Source organism: Leptinotarsa decemlineata, unplaced genomic scaffold, assembly GCF_025532065.1.
Source record: "Leptinotarsa decemlineata unplaced genomic scaffold, Ldec_3_MD MMD2_P_RNA_scaffold_6, whole genome shotgun sequence".
Lineage (NCBI taxonomy): Eukaryota > Metazoa > Arthropoda > Insecta > Coleoptera > Chrysomelidae > Leptinotarsa > Leptinotarsa decemlineata.
Genome location: NW_027412533.1, coordinates 5,474,711 through 5,493,967, shown reverse-complemented (window position 1 = coordinate 5,493,967; position 19,257 = coordinate 5,474,711). Strand labels below are relative to the sequence as shown.

At 36.0% G+C, this 19,257-nt stretch overlaps 1 protein-coding gene across 1 annotated transcript; it reads left to right on the top strand.

Annotated features, from left to right (window-relative positions):
* The first annotated feature begins 1,522 nt into the window (after positions 1-1,522).
* On the top strand, positions 1,523-16,129 carry LOC111518016 (uncharacterized). Its single transcript, XM_074169875.1, has 5 exons — positions 1,523-1,721; positions 2,025-2,277; positions 4,692-4,812; positions 8,282-8,503; positions 15,906-16,129. Exons 1-5 carry the CDS (start codon positions 1,648-1,650, stop codon positions 16,055-16,057), a joined length of 822 nt encoding a protein of 273 aa, XP_074025976.1. The 5' UTR covers positions 1,523-1,647; the 3' UTR covers positions 16,058-16,129.
* Positions 16,130-19,257: the final 3,128 nt, after the last annotated feature.

Below are 19,257 nucleotides of genomic sequence, written 5' to 3'. Positions count from 1 at the left end.
GTGCAAAATCTCAACTTGGGACCACTCGATGTTGTGTTGATGGGTCCAAACTTAGTCTGCTATTCCTTATTTGCTGGTTTCCCCTGTATGTAAAATATTCTACTTTCGGAAAGCCATTTTGACGATTTAGATCGATGATGATTCCATTTCAGAATAAAATTAGGAGATCATTGGACTGAGCTTCCACGACTCCTTTTCCATAGATCAGGATCACTATTACTTATTTATTCATTCGGTAAAAACGGCAAAACCCTAAGTTACAACATTGTAAAATATACATGTATGATAATATACTTCAATTCAGTAACAGTTAAAAAATTCGTACGAATATTGAAATATATAAAATAAAAAGCAACTTAAAAACGAAATGCTAAATAAAACAATCATAACTAACACCAGCACTAAAAATTAACAAACATACAAGGCATAAATCTGTAGACTAAACACATAATTGACTGCAGACTTTTTGAAAACCCCCAAGGAGTAAGAGAAAAAATCATGTTCTGATGCTTTCCTCAACATTCTTGACATTGGACTATTAAATCTATAATTGGTAGGACGTGAGTTCTCAACGGAAACAGCTATATTACCCCTTGTTACTCTTTGCTTGACTGTCAGGCCAACCAAAGAGAGAAGTTTTGGGCAATTAATTTGGCCTGAGAATAATTTAAATAGAAATATTTGGTCAGCCTGAATCCGCCTATTTTCCAATGTGGTTAGATGTAGTGTAGAAAGAATATCGGTGTGGTAATGTTGCTGGTCCATTCGAACGCCTATTTTGTAGGCAGCACTAGGCAAGAATTTAATTTGAACCCTATCCAGTGAGGTTTTGTAAACTAAGTAAGAGGTCACCATACAATGGATGCATTACCTAAATGTGACCTAGTTAATGATCAATACACAATTTTCATCATACTTGACGATGAGTCTTTAGCGATCCAAGAAGTTTAAGTGATTTTAATGTAATTTTATTAACATGGGACGAGAATGACAACTTTTTATCAAATATGACACCAAGGTCTTCAACTTCATCAAATTGGTTCAAGATAAAAGAGTTATATTTATGTTTTACCACCCTTTATTACATCCAGGAATAAGTTAGATCAAATTGAGGTTACGTTTTTTGTAGATTTAGGCTGGCAGAGATAGATCGTCTCTTCATCGTCACTGCTGCTTGATGAATGATTATAATTTGCTCCAAAGCACTATCCCAGAAGAAATCAAAAAAGGGTGTGACTAATAGATGGGCCTCCAACGAAAAATCATCTCCTCATTTGTCAAATATCATATTTGAAACGTTGAATCATCGAAAAATGCTTCTGAAAAAGTTTTTATGCGACGTAGAATCTGTTGAACTTCAAGTGAAAATTTATATTTTTGTTTGAAGAAGTAATGTATCCTTGCAACGATAAATAGAATGGTTTCTTGGCATTTCAGCGGACACAGCAAAATATGAAAGAATACCATTATTCACGCAAGGTATCAACATGTCTTCGATCCGTAAAACCAGCCTTCAGAAAACGTCATAATCATGTCAGTAAAACTCAATTGTCATTAGTAAAGTTTCACTGAAACTATCAAAATTTTTAGTGCATAATTTCTTATTTTTCGAATTTCACAGTAAAGTTCTGATGAAAATCCATCAATATGGTTGTAGGACAGTTTGTAACAACTTACAGAAAGGACTATCTTTGGCCGTACGTGAAAACTCTTGGACTGAGGTGAGAAGGAAGTTTAATAAGAAACCTTAAGCAAACTGCGTGCGATTTTCAAACTGATTTTTATGTGTATACTGATGAAAGAAGAAATGTATTCTTCACTATGTGGAGTGAAATACTCACATAATTTGAGGGTATGAATTTACTGAAAAGTATCAAAACTATTTCATTTCAATTCCACCTATTTATTTGTCTGTTAGCCTTTTTATGTCCCTGTTAACTTTTCTAAACCTTCCAGCTCATATATTTGATAGTTTCCTTCTCAATTTCACGTAGATGAAACAGAAAAATAATCATTTTTTCCAGACCTGAACCTGATCGCATATACCAACCAAGATATAGAGATGAACAATATTGCGCCTGTCACTGCCTTCCCGAGGTTCGTCCAACCAGCGAACAGAAAACCATTTTCGGCCCAGAAGCCCTCAGTGGTGACCAATGGAGTCGTTCAGGACCAATGGGGCCTTTATTGGATCCCAAACTCTTTCCTGCCAAGGTTTCAGCTGCCCCAGAATCCAAAATTGGTAGATATAATCAACCAAACGCTTTCATGATGAAGGTAATTGATCATTTCAACATTATTTGTATCAGTATTTGTATCATTCACTCATATCGTTATTTTTCAATAAAAACTTGGCGACAACAGAAGGTCTCATGACTCAATGAAGATCTGAAGTAAATAGATAAGTACTCTTTGATCATTCCCATATTGATTTCAATTTAAGAGCCACCGGTAGGCAGCTGTTTCAGCCTATTGGGCATCGTCAGTACCGGGCAGGCGGTCCTCGATTGAAGACAAAATGAGAAAAACCAAGAAAGTACTTCATAAAAATAGCTGCGTAAACGCAAGCGAAACATGATATGGGAATGATCAAAGAGTATTTATTTTTTGATCTTCATGGAATTATTTTCCAGCAGCTTGACTGCATTAACCTTTCTAGATTTCATATCATTTCTAGAAACATGTGGATTCGTTTTCCGATGGCATTTCAGGTTAGCTTCCCAAATTTCTGCTACCGCAGTTGTCGGTTGATTGGTCAAACCACCAACACTGACATAAAAACTTAGCAAGTTGACTTGGGTGTCACACCAATACGTGGTTCCACTTATGTTTCGCTTGCGTTTACACAGCTATTTTTATCAAGTACTTTCTTGGTTTTTCTCATTTTGTCTTCAATCGAGGACCGCCTGCCCGGTACTGACGATGCCCAATAGGCTGAAACAGCTGTCTACCGGTGGCTCTTAAATTGAAATCAATATGGGAATGATCAAAGAGTACTTATCTATTTATTTTTTGATTTTCATGGAATTATTTTCCAGCAGCTTGACGGTATTAACCTTTCTAGATTAGGATCCTGGCAGCTATAGCTGCCTACGTTTTCAAACCACTGAACATCAACATCCAAACACGAAGATAACACAAAAAATAAACAACTATGAAAAAGAAGAAGACAAAAACCAAAACGAGATATACAGTATACAATGCTCGGACTGCAACAAATTCTATATCGGCCAAACCAAGAAAAAACTGATCCAAAGGTACAATGAGCACAAAAAGGCATACATAAATCCAACAGTATATAAATCAAACCTCGCAACACATGTCATACAAAACAAACATAATTTCCCCCCACCAGAGAACATAAAACTCATAAAACAAGTCAACAAGGTAAACCGCATGGACATTTGGGAAAACTTGAACATCCATAAATTCAGTAGTCATCAATCACTAATCGAGGAACAAGTACAAATCAAAACACAACAAGACCTCATATTCAATATATTAAACAAAACCATACACATTCCTAGAGAAGATCTAACACAGTACAAATACTGGCAAATTTACCTAAAGTACCTGAAATACCTGAGTTGAGACGTTCGGACCGTATAAAGAGGCAGACGACAGGATGACAAGTTCAGTTTGAGGAGTGCCTAGAAGATGACAGTACGACCAGCTGTCGAAAGCGCTCGCAGATAATTAATATATATATATATATATATATATATATATATATATATATATATATATATATATATATATATAAATATATTCACCTGTTCCCCGAACAAAAATGTATATACTCGTTTGCCTGTCAATCTGATTATTGTTCTTGGGTGATACGATCATCACCTTCCCTTGGCATTTGGGATGTCTCTCTCGACAACAATACAAATATAAAAGTACGATGCACGATGTACTCCGAGCCACAAACATTCATATTGTACAATAAACTAGAAAACGTGTACAAAATTGACTCTCCGTTTCCCCGTCGATGAGAAGGGCCGCAATACGACATCTCCTATCGACAAAGTGATAATGCATTGTTTGCATCTGCAGAAATGCGGAGAATCAAATCAAAGAAATAAGAAAGAATGACAAATAAAAAATACAGTCTTGATAACGTAACAAAATTATTGGGATCAAATTTTACCTAATATGAGAGATGAATGTGTTCATGATTTAATGAATGAATAGCGATGTATATTTAGTAAAAAACATTCTAAAGCAACAACTCCCCTCTGCTTTATTCCTTGGCAAGTAGCAACTTGTTACAAAATTATCACAAATTCAATCTTCGTGGGAATGGTTTTCACAAATGAAAGAAGTGGTATTTATTGATGACTCTTTGGTATCATGTTGTGTTATTTCGAACCAAGTTTTTCGTTCATTATATGAATGAATGAAAATCGTTGTGTGTGTATCTGTGTGTATTGTTGTGGGTATGTTTGAATTTGCATCGATTCTACCACTTACCAAAATTGTCGAATACGGAAAATATTTTTCATACGCAATCATGAGTGAAAGGAATCATTTCTATTTCATAATAAAAATTAATAATTTCATTAATTACAATTTCTCCATCACAAACGTTGTACTTTTTGAGGATGTTCCTGTACTTTTTTCAATTTCCGTACACAAAAAAAAATTAAAAATATAGAAATTAAAAAAGAATATATTTTTTTCTATCGCAGCTTCAAGAAAAATATCCATTTATCTACGAGTGTCTCAGAACAGCGCCACCTGATGATATAATATCTAGAATCAACAAGGATAGATTAGCGTCAACATATCAGGTCGACTATTGTAAAAAAAGTAAGTATCATATTTTGCTTGAATATATAGGCTTCTAATGGGAAGCTTCTTCACTTCCCATTAGAAGCAAAAGCTTGGCAAAATAAAGCAGAGTTTTGATTTTTTGACTGATAGACCCCGTTAATCCTAATATAATACCGCAGACATGTGTTTCTGACTATTGGCCTCATCAGCGCGGTGCAGCCAAGTGTAAAGATGGGCAACACTTGTTTGCCGAAAGCAGGAAACAACACAAACGCACGGAGTCAACAACAGGAGCCAACCGCACATTTGTGGTTTCAGTTAGAAGACCTAGAATTCCCAGGCTACATCTAACTGAACTGCTGAATCACTACTTTCGTACAGGCACCGCTCTTAAGGATTTTCCTGTGGTTCTTGTCTTTTGTCCTCCAAAAAATATACTGATTATGATAAAAAGGCACCATGGATTTCACTTCTATTAAGAAGTGAATAAATATTAATTTTTTCAAAAAATTGTGGCACACTTCCAAAATAATTGTTTCGAATTTTTTTTTCTTTGTGTAATTCAATACTCATGTAAAAATAGTTGTTGCGGGAGGGCTTTTTCGTCCAGTCTGTATATGAAAGTAATTTATATTCAGGTTATACAAATATTTAAAATAAGTTTACTTCAATTCCTTTAGATTATGAACGAATGAACTGACAAAGTATCACAGAAAGATCATGAAGTTTCACAATATACTTATAAAAAATAGTGCAAACTTTCATCGCCGGAGATAACTGTGTCAAAGCTATTTTCCGGTTTTTTTGGCCACCAATGATAATATCAAATTGAAGACAAATTCTAGCATTGTAGTTTCTGCATTTTGAATAACTCAAGCATTTTGACAGTTACCTCATCGCTTTTGATAATGGGTACTGCAGTAGTCGGTGAGACATCAGACCACGGACTGTGGCTTCGACACAATTATCACACCTGCCGTGAAAGTTTAAACTTTTCGATCAACCGCCTTTACGGGAAGGAGACATCAAACCTACTACGACGTACGGAAGTACTCCGCAAGAACAAAATTAACACGTTGTGTTCGCTGATATTTCTATTACGGTGTCGCGATACCGATGTGATCACTAAATTCCTTCGGACAAAAAGGAATTTTGAGACACCACATGCTGATGGAATCTACAAACCTTCCAAGAAAGCTTTATTACAAAAAAGAATCCATCTGAACAGAAAGGGTGTAGCCCTCATCGACTGATGCACATCACTATCAAACTTGGTAATTCGATGCAACTGAGTGATTGTGTACAATGGAAACCACAAGATTAACCATTACCAAATGACATATAAAGAGCCAGAAAGTACTTCACCACAGTAAAACAGAAAAACAGTGGTCAACCTCTCCGATTACTTACATTCGGAAGATGAATTCAGCATACTCGCCAAAGATGGAAACTTCGTTATAGCACCAGTCAAAGTTTACCACGAGGAAATCATTGCGAATGTATACACAAGGTCAACACAACACGACGAGAATGAAAGGCGCTAAAAAATCTCAATACTCATAGGAACATCTCGGTATTGCCTGATGACAAAGGAAATGCCACCGCCGTGATGAACACCAAGGATTGAAATGAGAAAAGTGTCCCCAAACTCGATCCACGGATATAAATAAGACTCAGTCGGGATCCGACTTCCGGAATTTTGAGTATTGAGAATTTTAGTGAAGAGACACTAGATTTTCTATTACACGTGAACTCTCTCAACCAAAACGTCTAATACACAACGGAATGAGAAACACAAGGGATTACAGCCTTCTTGGATGTTCTTGTTAACAGTCGTAAAGATGGGACATTGGGCCATAGACCATAGACCAGCTAAGAAGTGTTTGAGCTGGCCATACAACACATGAGGGAGAACGCTAAAGTAACGTTAAGGGAAGATCTTTCCTTTCCTATGTTAAAAATATTACAGACCGAATTGAGAGAATTTTAGAGATACACGACGTAAAACCAATATTCCGGCCAACGAAAACTATCAGAGGACGTCTAAGATCAGCTAAGGACCCCAGAGAGTCTTCAGCAACTCACGGAGTATACCGACTTCCTTGTAGCTGCGGGTCGTGGAACCACCTAAATGAGGATAGGTACCCGCCTCTCTGAACACAAGAGAAATCGTCACCTCGGGCACACCGACAAATCAGCTGTAGCCGAACATGATCTCAAAGAAGGTACTCAACATTCACATGAATTCAGTTTCTGAAAGTGTGATATTTTTTACGATATATTAATTTTTGGCACCGCGAAATGAAAAGTTCGCTTTTCCTCTCCTGAGTGCGGGACAAAAGTGCCTTGTTCTCTCCAGGTTAGATAACACTAACGCGCATGCTCATAACTTACTTTTCCTTTCGGTAACCTGGCGACGAATTCTTTATCAAACTGTCTATGACAACTTGAAATACGTGACGACATTTGAATTTTTAATCTGTGATTGAAAAACGCTAAATCAATGAAAGCATCAAACTTTTCATACCGCAGATAGAAAAAATCGTAACGCACCACAGGTGAAGAGTACGACATCCTCGACTACGAAATGACCAAAAGAATGCCGTACTTTTCTCCCTAGGTGTGTAATATACTATTTCGTTTTATACTTCTTTATCTTCATCAAAAAATGTTAGAAAGATTGGAGGAAAGAAAAGAAGCAACTAATTTCAGAATAAACTCTACAAAGATGTGTAGACCATGCACAAAAGTTTTTTCAGATACGAAGTGGAAAAAAAGCCGTTTCGAAAAAACTACGTTCATATATGAATATTGAATGACACGATAATCACTTGTTTTTCATTCAGTTTTTACCCCAAACATTTGTTATGGAATTGAAACGGAAACGTTACACAACGTAATAGAAAGAGGTCTAAAGAGCAGCGGTGAATGATATCTGTTTCACTTCCATAACAAATTTTTGGAGTTCAAACTGAATTCAATGATTATGTGAAAGTAGTTGTTTTGAAAGCGTTTTTTCATCTCTGTACATAGTTTATTTTGAACTTGTTGTTTTCTTCCTCTTTTAGAAAGTTTCTCACATTTTTTGTATAAACATAGTGAAGCAGGAAGCCTAAAAATGTTTTCTCGTAGTCAATGAAATTGCATCATTCACTTTCTGGTCAAATTAGTACAAATTGAAACCATATTAATAACCAACCTTCCAATGAATCCTTTCATCGACAGTAATAAGTGGTTGTTTTCCTTCTTTTTTTATACATATTCGCGAATAACCACAAATATCAATAGAGACTAGAATTGTTAGTTTGGTACAAATGAACATATCAAACTACTTATATGCAAAGAGATCTCATTGTTCTTCCACTAGTATTAGTCACAGAAAGAGAATAGTAGTCAAGTTGAATTCAAAGTGAATTATGACACACGCACCTTATGAAACCAATAGCCGTCTTTAGGTGAGACACATGAAGAATACAATTCAAAACATTGATATTTTTCTTTCTAGGGGAATATCCATCAGCACCGTATGACGAACTGATAAGAGCTGCGGGGGTGGACGGCTTGGCCCCTTGCCCCGAACCAGTCCGCCTTCCAGGAGACCTGTGCAGGCCCATCCAGAAATCCATGATTACCAGGCGGGGCCCCGGAGGTGGAACCGGGGGTGGTATGGGAAGCGGTGGCCGATGGGGAACTGCAGGGGGTAAAAGTGAAGATGCGAAGCAAGTTGGTGAGTGCGGTGAATTTCGAAATATTTACTATGTGCAATTGTCAACCGTGTATACAAAATTGGTAGAAATGGGAAGTTAACGTGTTTTTTCAGTAGTTATGAATTTTATTTCATTAGTTTGGACTTCCATCGTCTAATATGATATAAATTGATTTGAAATCCCTGAGAGAGTCTGTAAAAAATTTTTTTAAAAACCTGCTAAATAACAATTATACTAAGCAAAAAAACTGAAATTACAATATAATAAATTACAAGAAACAACCAAAAATTGAATAAATTAATAAATTGAAATATTAACATGGGATAAAAATAAAAATTATCAACAAGAAATAAACATTGAAAGATTCCAAACCAAGTTACTTCACGACGTTTCGATTGTTAGTATCCACAATGAATTATGAATTATGGATTTTGTCAAAACAAAAAAATTATATTTTGGGAAAGGAAGGTTTTGTCTTTCTACTTCTTCCTCTGCATACAAAAAATAATGGAAATTTTCTAAAGAACGAAAGAAAGCAATTGATTTCCAGATTGGTGCTGAAGAGGCAATGAAGCAATTGTCTTATTTCGAAACATCGGATGTCCACAATTGAGGATAATGGTGTTTCGTGTAAATGAAATTGTACCTCTCATACTATATTGTGTAGTGATCCCATGAATGATATCTGATTCAATTCCGTTACAAATAATTAAAGTACAAATTTTTGTATAATTCAATGTTCATATAAAAGTTTTTGTTTCGATAGTATTTTTTCTTTCGTGTAATTCAATGTTAATACGAAAATAGGTGTTTTGAAAGAGCTTTTTCTTTCAGTTAGTACCTGAAAGTTACTTGTTTGCATGATATACACATCTTTGTAAAGATTTTATTTTGAAATCAATTGCTTTCTCCCATTCTTTGTAAAATTATCACATTTTTGTGTATAGAGTTGGAGAAGTAAAAAGCCAAAACCTTGCTTTCCCAAAAATCAAAATCTCCTAAAAATATATCTACTCTTTTCAATTTGAAAAAGTCAAATCCAATAATTTGGGTGAAGCTACTCTGAATGCTATAACACCCCTAATTGATAGTCAGTAGGTAAGACTCGAAGGTCTACATCATGCATTGATGAGTTATCACTTGAATCAAAGAAAACTGCGCAAAAATCAAAAGGACAACCATTGTTTATCTTACGGCGGCAACAAGGTGCTTTGCTGAGGCCACTTCAATTCAATATATATTTGGATAAACGGTTTACTTTGGACGAGCAGAGAAATGTAACCAGTTGTCATATACAGGGTAATTCAAATTCGTCCCCCACCATTGGGATCTCTTAAACTACAGGAGATATGTTGAAGCTTGAATTGAGACAAAGTTGCGTTTTTTGTACTAAACTAAATATTGTTTTGAAACTGAAAATCGGAATTTTCGTTTTTATTTTTTTAGCTTTATTTGACAACATAGCTCAAATCCAAAAAACACATTCTCATTGATACTTTTTTCAGCTACACGTTTTCATGTTCTTCTCTACTATCCGACGTTTCGACTTCTGGAAATCATCATCAACTTATTTTTCAATTATGGACGTAATATTGTTTTTTACACAGAAAAATAGTGCTTCATCTGGGATGGTCTTGACTGCATCGAAAAATTTTGTTTAATAAACACTAGTTGTCAGAACTCATCCAACACAAATACTTTAGTCGAAATATCCTCATTTTCAAATGAAAAAAAACGAGATATGTTGAAACTTTATTATAAATTTGATAGGAATAGTACGAAAACAGCATAAATTTATTTTGAATTATATACGGAAAGACAATAGCTGGATATAACATTATTCGGTGTTTTGGACAAACACTTGGCCGAGTACGATGCGTTTCAAAAACTAAGAATGAAATCATTAGCTTGTTAAAAATGCACAAAAAGTATTACAAGTGTTTGGAATGATGGCCTTCCTCTTAAATACACAAGCTCGTCGTCCCAAATTAAGAACACTAACAATATCGCTTCTTCTGATAGACCTGAATCGCGTGCTGATATTTTCTCTGAGTTCACCCACTGTGTCATATTCTTCCTCTCTATAGATTCTGTTCTTCAAAGTGCCCCACGAGAAAGTATCCAAAACTGTAAGGTCAGGTGACATTGCCAGTCACCTCACTTTCCAGAATTTCCTAACCACCTATATGGAGAAATATTTGGTCACAAACTGCGGTTTTATTGTGTGGAGGAGCCCCGTCATGCTAAAACCAGCAGTTGTTATAACTAACAAGGGAAACGTATCTATATATTCTTCGAATTTGTTTCTAGAGAACTAAATGTGCTCATTATTTCTATTACACACCTCCCAGGATCACCCTGATGTAAGTTTTGTGAAATATGTATCTTATAACATTTCAAAAGATTTTTTTGAATTCCCTTACAAACGCTCGTGGCACATACATTTCTGCCCAGACTCGATGGGTTGATCTGGAAGTATCTACATTTATCTAAAAAAGTACCAAAAATAACTATGCTTCTTCGAATATGGAAAGAACAGTTATTTTACCTCGGCTAATAAGTTATTTCTAGTATTTTGTTCCATTCTGCTTCCATACTTCATTCTTGGTTTTTGAACCGCACCGTACTCAGCCAAGTGTTTATCCAAAATTCCGAAAATTCCGGATATAATTGATATTCATATCTAATTTATAATTGAGTTTCAATATACCTCGTCTTTCTTCATTTGAAAATGAGGACATTTCGACTGAAGTATTTGTGTAAACTTATGATATTTGATGAGTTCTGACAACTATTGTTTATTAAAGAAAATTTTTTAGTGGAGTCAAGACCGTCTCAGGTGAAGTTGTTTTTTTAATACCTGTAGTTTCAGAAGAGCAAATCATAACAAATTATACATCAATGAAATCAGAATGAGAAACACCATCATTTTTCTGTATTAAAAAACAATATGATTGCCGGAAGACGAAATGTCGGATAGTGAATCTGAATATGAAAACGTGTAGCTGAAAAAAGTTTTTGGTTTTGAGCTATGTTGTCAAATAACGCTAGAAAAAAATAAAACCAAAATTCCGATGTTCAGTTTTTTCTGGATATTTCCGAAAATACTCGGAATTTTACAAGTTTCAAAACAGTATTTTGTTAAACACAAAAACCGCAACTCGGCCCCAAGTTAAGCTTCGACTTATCTCCTGTAGTTTAGGAGATTCCAATGGGGTCGAATTTGCATTACCCTATATAGAACAAATACATAAGAATCCCACAAACATTCAGTTTGTTTGCCTTATGCCTTCTGAGTTTTATATAAAACATCTAACATAATTCACATTTCACATCACTTTGAATGTTTAACAATAGCGAAAAAAGTTTTTTACTTCAAGCCAATTTGTAATGGGGTAGTTAATTCGATTTTATCACTTAGGAACTAAATGATTCAAGATAAGAAAAGGTAAGATCGCGTGCAATTGGTCGCGCGAGATAACTTCGCGTGGAAAAATATATGTATTTTTTTACACACTTCATTGAAATCAGTATTTTTCGTGTAATATACAGGCAGTTTTTATTAGCTAATCCCACTATTGCTATCTCGAACAAGGTCGGTTTCTCCAAAGAAAATAACGACTTTGAAACTCGAAATTTTTACTTTAATCTAGAAATTACGACTTTATTCACGAAAACAAGGTGAAAATTTCTAATTTGAAGTTGTTATTTTGAACTCACGAAATTCAATCGCAATTTCAAAATTACGAGAATAAAATCAAAATTTCTTGATTAAAGTCGAAATTTCGAGTTTCAAATTCGTTATTTCCAAGAAACAAATAATTGAGTCACCTGACCTTCTGCGCTTCTGAATAAAACAACTTCTGCCGAGTTTACTGAAACTTGTATATCGGAGTTGTTAAACTCCATATACCTACTGAGGTGTTACAAACCGAACTTTCGAAATACCAGGCACCCTCCCGTCGTAGAAAGCCTTGTCGTTGTAATGCTAACTGTTACAGTTCTTTTTCCTAGCTACTCGTGGGACTCTTTGTGGACCTTGTAGTAACCCAAAAATCCGAATCTGAGTATATAATGGACATAAAAGTCAACTTATTGACCCCAACTGTTCTCTCTGCAAGAAAAGTTCGAAAGAACCTTCCCAGTTCTCAATACACAGAGAAGATCAAGGTTGACTAAACCACACCAATGTCCTCCCATTAACATTGAATCAATAGCAGGAGCTTCTTAGTTCTCCGACACTTGAAAAAACCTCCTCTAGATAAGGCTACCTTATGAATCCGCCACGTATCAAATTCTTGAGCAACAGAAGCAGAATCTGCTTCAGTAAAAGAAACAATCTTCCCCCGAATAGTTCCTGCAAACGCTTTTACTCAAACGATGGTTCACAAAAACCAGATATGAAAAAACCTTGCATTGCTGAACCTAATGTATCATCAAGAATAGCTGACGTACAGCTGCATCCATACGGGAAGGTTTCTGTAGGAATCAAAGTGAAAATCTTGCACCTTGAACAACCGACAACGTTTCCAGAGCTACACATTCCGGCCTGGATGGCTACAATAAAAATAGAAATCTGACAATACATCAAGACATTGAGGACGCTAATCACAATCGTCTTCGCTCCATCGATTAAAGGCAAGTGCAGCAATGCAAGAGGAGTTCAACCTGACCAATGCATGGATCCAAAAATGGACCCCTCAACAAGGCCCTGTATTACCCTGTATTACCCAAAAGCCCCCAGGGTTTGACCTACCACACAGAACCTGGTCTACACTTAACAGAACCAAAACGCAACATGGCAGATGCGCATACTTCCTGCATAAATGGGGCAAACAACCGTCATCATACTACGACTGCGGAGAATATCAAACGATTAAAGACATCACCGAGGAATGTCCCACAAGATCCTACAATAGTAGACCTGAAGACTTTCTGCTGGCAACTGCCCGGTCGATAGATTATATTAACCAACTTAATATGTGTTTGTGAAATCCTAAACTTTGTTTTATTAGCTTATACAGTGTGTAAAAGCCGAATGGAACAAATTCATTATTTCGGTTACGGTACATATTTTAACAAAATCCCGAAACACGTCGAATTTAAATTATAGTTTGACACACTTCAACTGAAAAATGCTACCCCTACCTTCATTTCCCGTCGAATGACAGGTACAACCCCCAATGTTTTGAATGGCTTGTGTATAAATCATTTGAAAGATTTCTTCATTGTCTATTCAAAAATGTTATCGCTTTCAAGTTAATTGCAACAATTAAGATAAAATAAATTAAAATCATGTGGTTGCCGAAATTCGATAAAATACACTCAAACTTATTGCAATATACTCAAAACTTATTTCATGTTGAGGTATTGATAATAAGAAACCATAGCAAAAACCATAGCAATGTTCTTTTTAGATAGTATCCTTTAAAAAACTGTAAATAATTTCCGTGGCAACGTTAGTTTGAAACGCCTTATCAACTTGTTTTGTATGTTACAACATTTATTATCAGTATTTTAAAGTTCGTCAACTTCAAGTCTGACAAATAGTTAGATTGACGGAAAAGCATAAAATAACAGTTTTACAAATGATTGGTTACGGAAATGAAAGCCGAACACATCAGGAAGTAGCTCGCCTATTTCATGGGAAATTTCCTAATTTACCGCTCATATATCAAGGAACAATAAGAAAAATAGAGAAGCAGTTTCTAGAGCTTGGTCATGTGGGGCAGATAAAAAAGCAGCTGACAATGCAATGAGTGATGAACTCGAATTAGGTGTGATGCTTGAGTTTGTTAGCCATACATCGATGGTAAATATATTAAAAGAAAATAAAATGCATCTCTATAAAATGATACCTACTCAGGAGCTCATGAAAGACGATTTTGATAGAAAAACTTATTTTTATGCAAGCAAATGGATAACTATATCGTTATGTTTTCTGATGAGTGTACTTTGTCTCTTAACGGTCATGCTAATCGGCAAAATTGCCGTTACTGGTCAACGGAAAATTCTCACTGGATAAGAGAAGAATAGACGCAATACCCTCAAAAGGTTAATGTTTGAGAAGAGATTGTATAGAAAACCATTTTGAGGGCCGCTTGAATGGCGATAATTATTTGGCACTACTTCAAAATGATGTTATTCCAAGTTTAGCAAATGTATATGCTGATCCAGAAAACCCTCAAGTTTCAGTGAATACAATATGGTTTCAGCAGGATGGAGCACCACCACATTACCAAGTTCATGTCCGGCAATACCTCGATACAACATTTTCCAATCGGTGGATAGGGAGGCAAGGATCCATTGAATAGTCAGCGCGATCACTTGATCTTTCATCATTAGATTTCTTTTTATGAGGATATGTAAAGAGTAGTGTGTACAAAACTAAACCTTCAGATTTGAATAAACGAATAACGCTTGCGATTAGGTCCGTCACGTCTGATATGTTAAATAACGTTAGAAGACACTTTTATTTGAGATTAGGATGTTGCCAATACGTGCGCGGTGAACATTTTGATTATCTACTTCGTCAACAACCATAGTTCTTTTTCGTATTTTACATTTCATTACGTTCTGCATTACATTTTAGTTGTTGAGTGTATTTTATCGAATTTCGGTAACAACATGATTTTAATTCATTTTATTTTAAATGTTGCAATAAACTTGAGAATGAAGAGACCTTTCAAACGATATATCACAAACCTATACTTCCCTTTTTAAAAATTGGGGGTTGTACGTGTCATTCGAAGTGGGTTGAAGGTAAGGGTGGCATTTTCACATTGAAGAATGTCAAATTATAATTTACGTGTTTGACGTGTTCTGGGATTTTTTTAAATATGTACAGTAACAGAAATAATTAACTTATTCCATTTGGCTTTTGCACAATGTATGCATTAATTAGCCTTTTAAGATTACTGTGTCTGAATTGCCATACGATAAATAGATAAAATAAGCCACAATAAACCCTGACGGATTACAGAGAAGAATCAAATAGACCCACTCACTTCAGATAGACCTACCTACATTACAAGAAGTGCAAATACTGATTTCCAATGAACTGTTACAAAACACACATATATTTTTATGAGCGGCCTTATCCCAATCTTTTTTCACCAGTTACTATTCATCACATGACACACTATCATGATAATAGTTGAACAACTTTAACAAACTTTTTTTTAATTCCAGGCGCGTTTCGCTAATACCGTAACCACTACTAACACCATTACCAAATATTAAAATATTTAATATGTGCCATTACTACCGATAAAGCAGCTACGGTTTCGACGAAACGAGTCTAGAACTTAGAAAAAATTGTGTGAATTGTTCAATTATTATTATGGATAGTTACTTTTTGATACGCGTCCAACTGTTAGCGACCTATTTTGAGACACCTCAGTAAAATTTTTCATTTTTCAGTTGGTAGCTGCAGAGGGGGAACTTTCACTCTCACCCCAGGATGCACTGAATACCAAGATACTGTTTCCCGTCTGGGAAACCTCATCATCAGAGACGGACTTCACGATCCTATTCGAAGAAAAGCAGGAGTACAGGCAAAAAGACTTTTCTAGACAATGTCTTCATGAGAAAATGTGTCGTAGGCTCATTGTGAATGAGAAAAATAAATTTTATGTTATTGAAATCGTTCTTGTTTCATCCGAATCAGAAGTAGAACTAGAACCTCTGGCGTAGAATGATCAAAAACAAGAACGGGTCTCAAACGCCAACACTGCAACACTCTTGTATTGCAGTTCTGGTGTTTGGGACCCATTCAAAATTTGTCATTTCCAAGATATCAATTTTTGTCCCGATGTGTTCATTTCATTGTTCTCCATCTCTTCAAACCCATAAAAACCTCAACTTCTGAACCCAGTGGGGGTCACAAGAGTCAGAAACACCTCTTACCAGAACTTCGGTGACAAAATTATGAACTCACTTTGAATATTGTCCAAGAAACTAATATCTAAATATGGAAGAAAATTGATTGACCTGACCTGAAAATGAGCGATTGGTAGTACTCTTATAGGAATCTGAAGCACATATGCTTCAGCAACTTTACTAGAGTGTGTGAGTAACTCACCCATCTAAGAAAAGGAGTGCTTAGATGGGTGGAGTACAATGGATACAATGGGTATCATGAATAGTGCACGTGTCTCCCAGACAAGGGTAATTGTACCGAGTCGCACGAAGGAACGACCATTTTTTTAATAATATGCGGCTGGATATAGGAAAATCATTCAAAGTTAAACCAATGAGGAAAACAAAAACAATTTTGTGTATTTAACATAACATATTCCAGCAGGACAAACGGGTGAACCGGTTTTGATTTCCAAATGACGTTTGAGCGTATACATTGAAAAAAAAATAAAACGTCTTGTCATTTTAGACCGAATACTAATTCTGAAAAACTGCTACTAGGAGAATCATCACTAAGATTAATTATGATCGAATTTCTGTTAACTAAATCGTCCATTAGAGGGTCTCATCTCAATATTTTCATTTCTGCTTTATCTTTTTTTTCAGGACAAAACACGAGAACTACAGAAAAATTATTAAGGCACTCTCAGAGCGGTAACTGTGCGAAAGTAGCGATTCACATTGGATTTGAATCGCTGGAGATTAAATCCATTCGAAAAACCGTTCTCAGGAAGTTAATTCCACATAAACGCTGTTCACCAGATGGAAGAGTTCTTAAACAGTGAAGTTCGAGGGGTACTGAGTTAAACCTCAAAACGATGAGCAGCCACAGTTCGTCGCGTATTTCTGATAGGTACCGCTCTTGGTGAAATCAAGCATGCCGAGTCACTTGAACACTTTCCGCGAAAGTATCTATAAAAGATAGACAAAATTCCAACCTTTCTTCGATGTTCCAGGCTTTCAAGGTTGCACGTGATGTTCGTGTCTCCAACCAGCGAGATGGCTCTTTTCTGGGTGGAATCCAGCAACTTCAGGGTATGTTTGGGGGCAGAGCTCCATACATGAGAACAATATGCCAAGCCATATTGGTGTCCATTTCAACCACCAACAAACTTATCGAAGCAGAAAGCGGAATCTGACCTGATATCATTATATCCGGTTCGGAAACATTTATCTTCTTGGAATAAACCGATGCCTGGTTTTTTATGTAATTGAATTGAACCTGGTTACTCTCACCCCAATTCGAAATCACTTCTAGATACTCATTGAGATATGCAATCTCCTACTGCCGGTGAAGATGTACCTCCGTAGCCGATGTCCTGGAATCCAAATGAAATGACGAGACAAGTGTGCTATTGTCAGCAAAGCAATATATTGGATTCTTGGTTTTTTCAAATAAGTCGTTGATATACAATTGAAAGAGGGTTGGAGACAATATGGATCCCTAGGGAACACCAGCGTTGATAGTGAAAGTATTCGAGAGATATCCATCGACAGTCACTTAAAGGGAACGTTCTTTCAGGAAGCTGGAGAGCCATACACAAAAATGATCCGACTAACCATGGCGTCAAAGCTTGGCCAGCAAACCCTCATGCCACACACGGTAACAGCTCTTGATTCTCCATGTTTCTCGATTGCGTTATTCCCAATATGGGTGACATAAGATCTTTCCGAAAGCCATATTGATAATCGCTCAAGATGTTGAAGCCTTTCAAATATTTGAGGATATGGTGGTTTACGACTTTCTCTATGATTTTGATTTCACTGATAGCAAAGCAAGTTATTTGGAAGATTTTTCTTGTCCTTTTTAGGAATAGACTGATCGCGAGCAATCTTACAACAAGAAGGAAAAACTCCTTTCTTGTAAGATAGGTTGAAAAGTCTGCAAAATACTGGTGCGAGTTCATTTGCACACATTTTAAGTACGATGACGGGCACTTCATCAGGGCCAGGCGCCTTGTTGATATTGAGCTGTTTCAAAATTCGCCTGACTAAACGCTGTCGAAAATTAATTTCCTGCATTGTGGATTCTAGTGTGGAAATAGTGGGTGGTGCCTTTTCCAAAAAATCGAATATTGAGTGGGATGCAAATCGTTCAGCTAGTAGATTTGCTTTTTTTATGGCTGTTGTTGCAATTGAACCATCCACTTGTGTTAGTGGTGGAATTGTGGATTTTTTAAAGTTCTGATTAACAGCTTTAGCTACCAACCAGAAGGATCTAGAATCATTGGGATAAGCAAGCAGTTTCACATGCCCTATGCAATTATCCATTTTTCAGCGGTAATAGACGAAACAGCTCCACTAAAAATATTTTCAATATCACAAAATTCAAAAGTAGTATTTTTTTCGATACATAGTTTTTTATGTAGCCTAAATAAGCCCTATTGTGTTGAGCACGCAGTGGCAAGGGGGAAGACGTAATACTATTCTAATAAATGTATGCTTTGGCAATTTTATCAACAATGTTTTCATTATATTTGGTTACGTGTTCATTCACTATCCTCAAAATTTCTGCTTTTACTATGTTATCTTTGAATGGTATACTTTCCAAACGCATCTAGTTTTGAATTACAGCTTTTTATTTAACCGTAATAGGAATTTTTCCAGCTTTTCTGGAATGGTATGGAGCGTTATCTTAAACAATTACACATTTCTTTTCTAGTTTCGGAAATACGTTCCTTAACCAATCCTCAAAAGATATGCCATCTATTTCCTTATGATAGTCGGCGGTTTTCTTCCCCACAAGACTTCGGGAACAAAACCGGTTTCGCGTCATGACTATCAACTGTTTTCTATTGGCTGAAAAGGGATTTATTTTGTTCTAGTTGAAACAGGAGAAGCGTTTCTTTTCATG

Excerpts from the sequence above, each read along its gene's own strand:
- LOC111518016 (XM_074169875.1), top strand. The coding sequence starts at position 1,648 with ATGGTTGTAGGACAGTTTGTAACAACTTACAGAAAGGACTATCTTTGG. Across the intron at positions 2,278-4,691 it reads CAAACGCTTTCATGATGAAG|CTTCAAGAAAAATATCCATT; the intron begins GTAATTGATCAT and ends TTTCTATCGCAG. Across the intron at positions 4,813-8,281 it reads GGTCGACTATTGTAAAAAAA|GGGAATATCCATCAGCACCG; the intron begins GTAAGTATCATA and ends TTTTCTTTCTAG.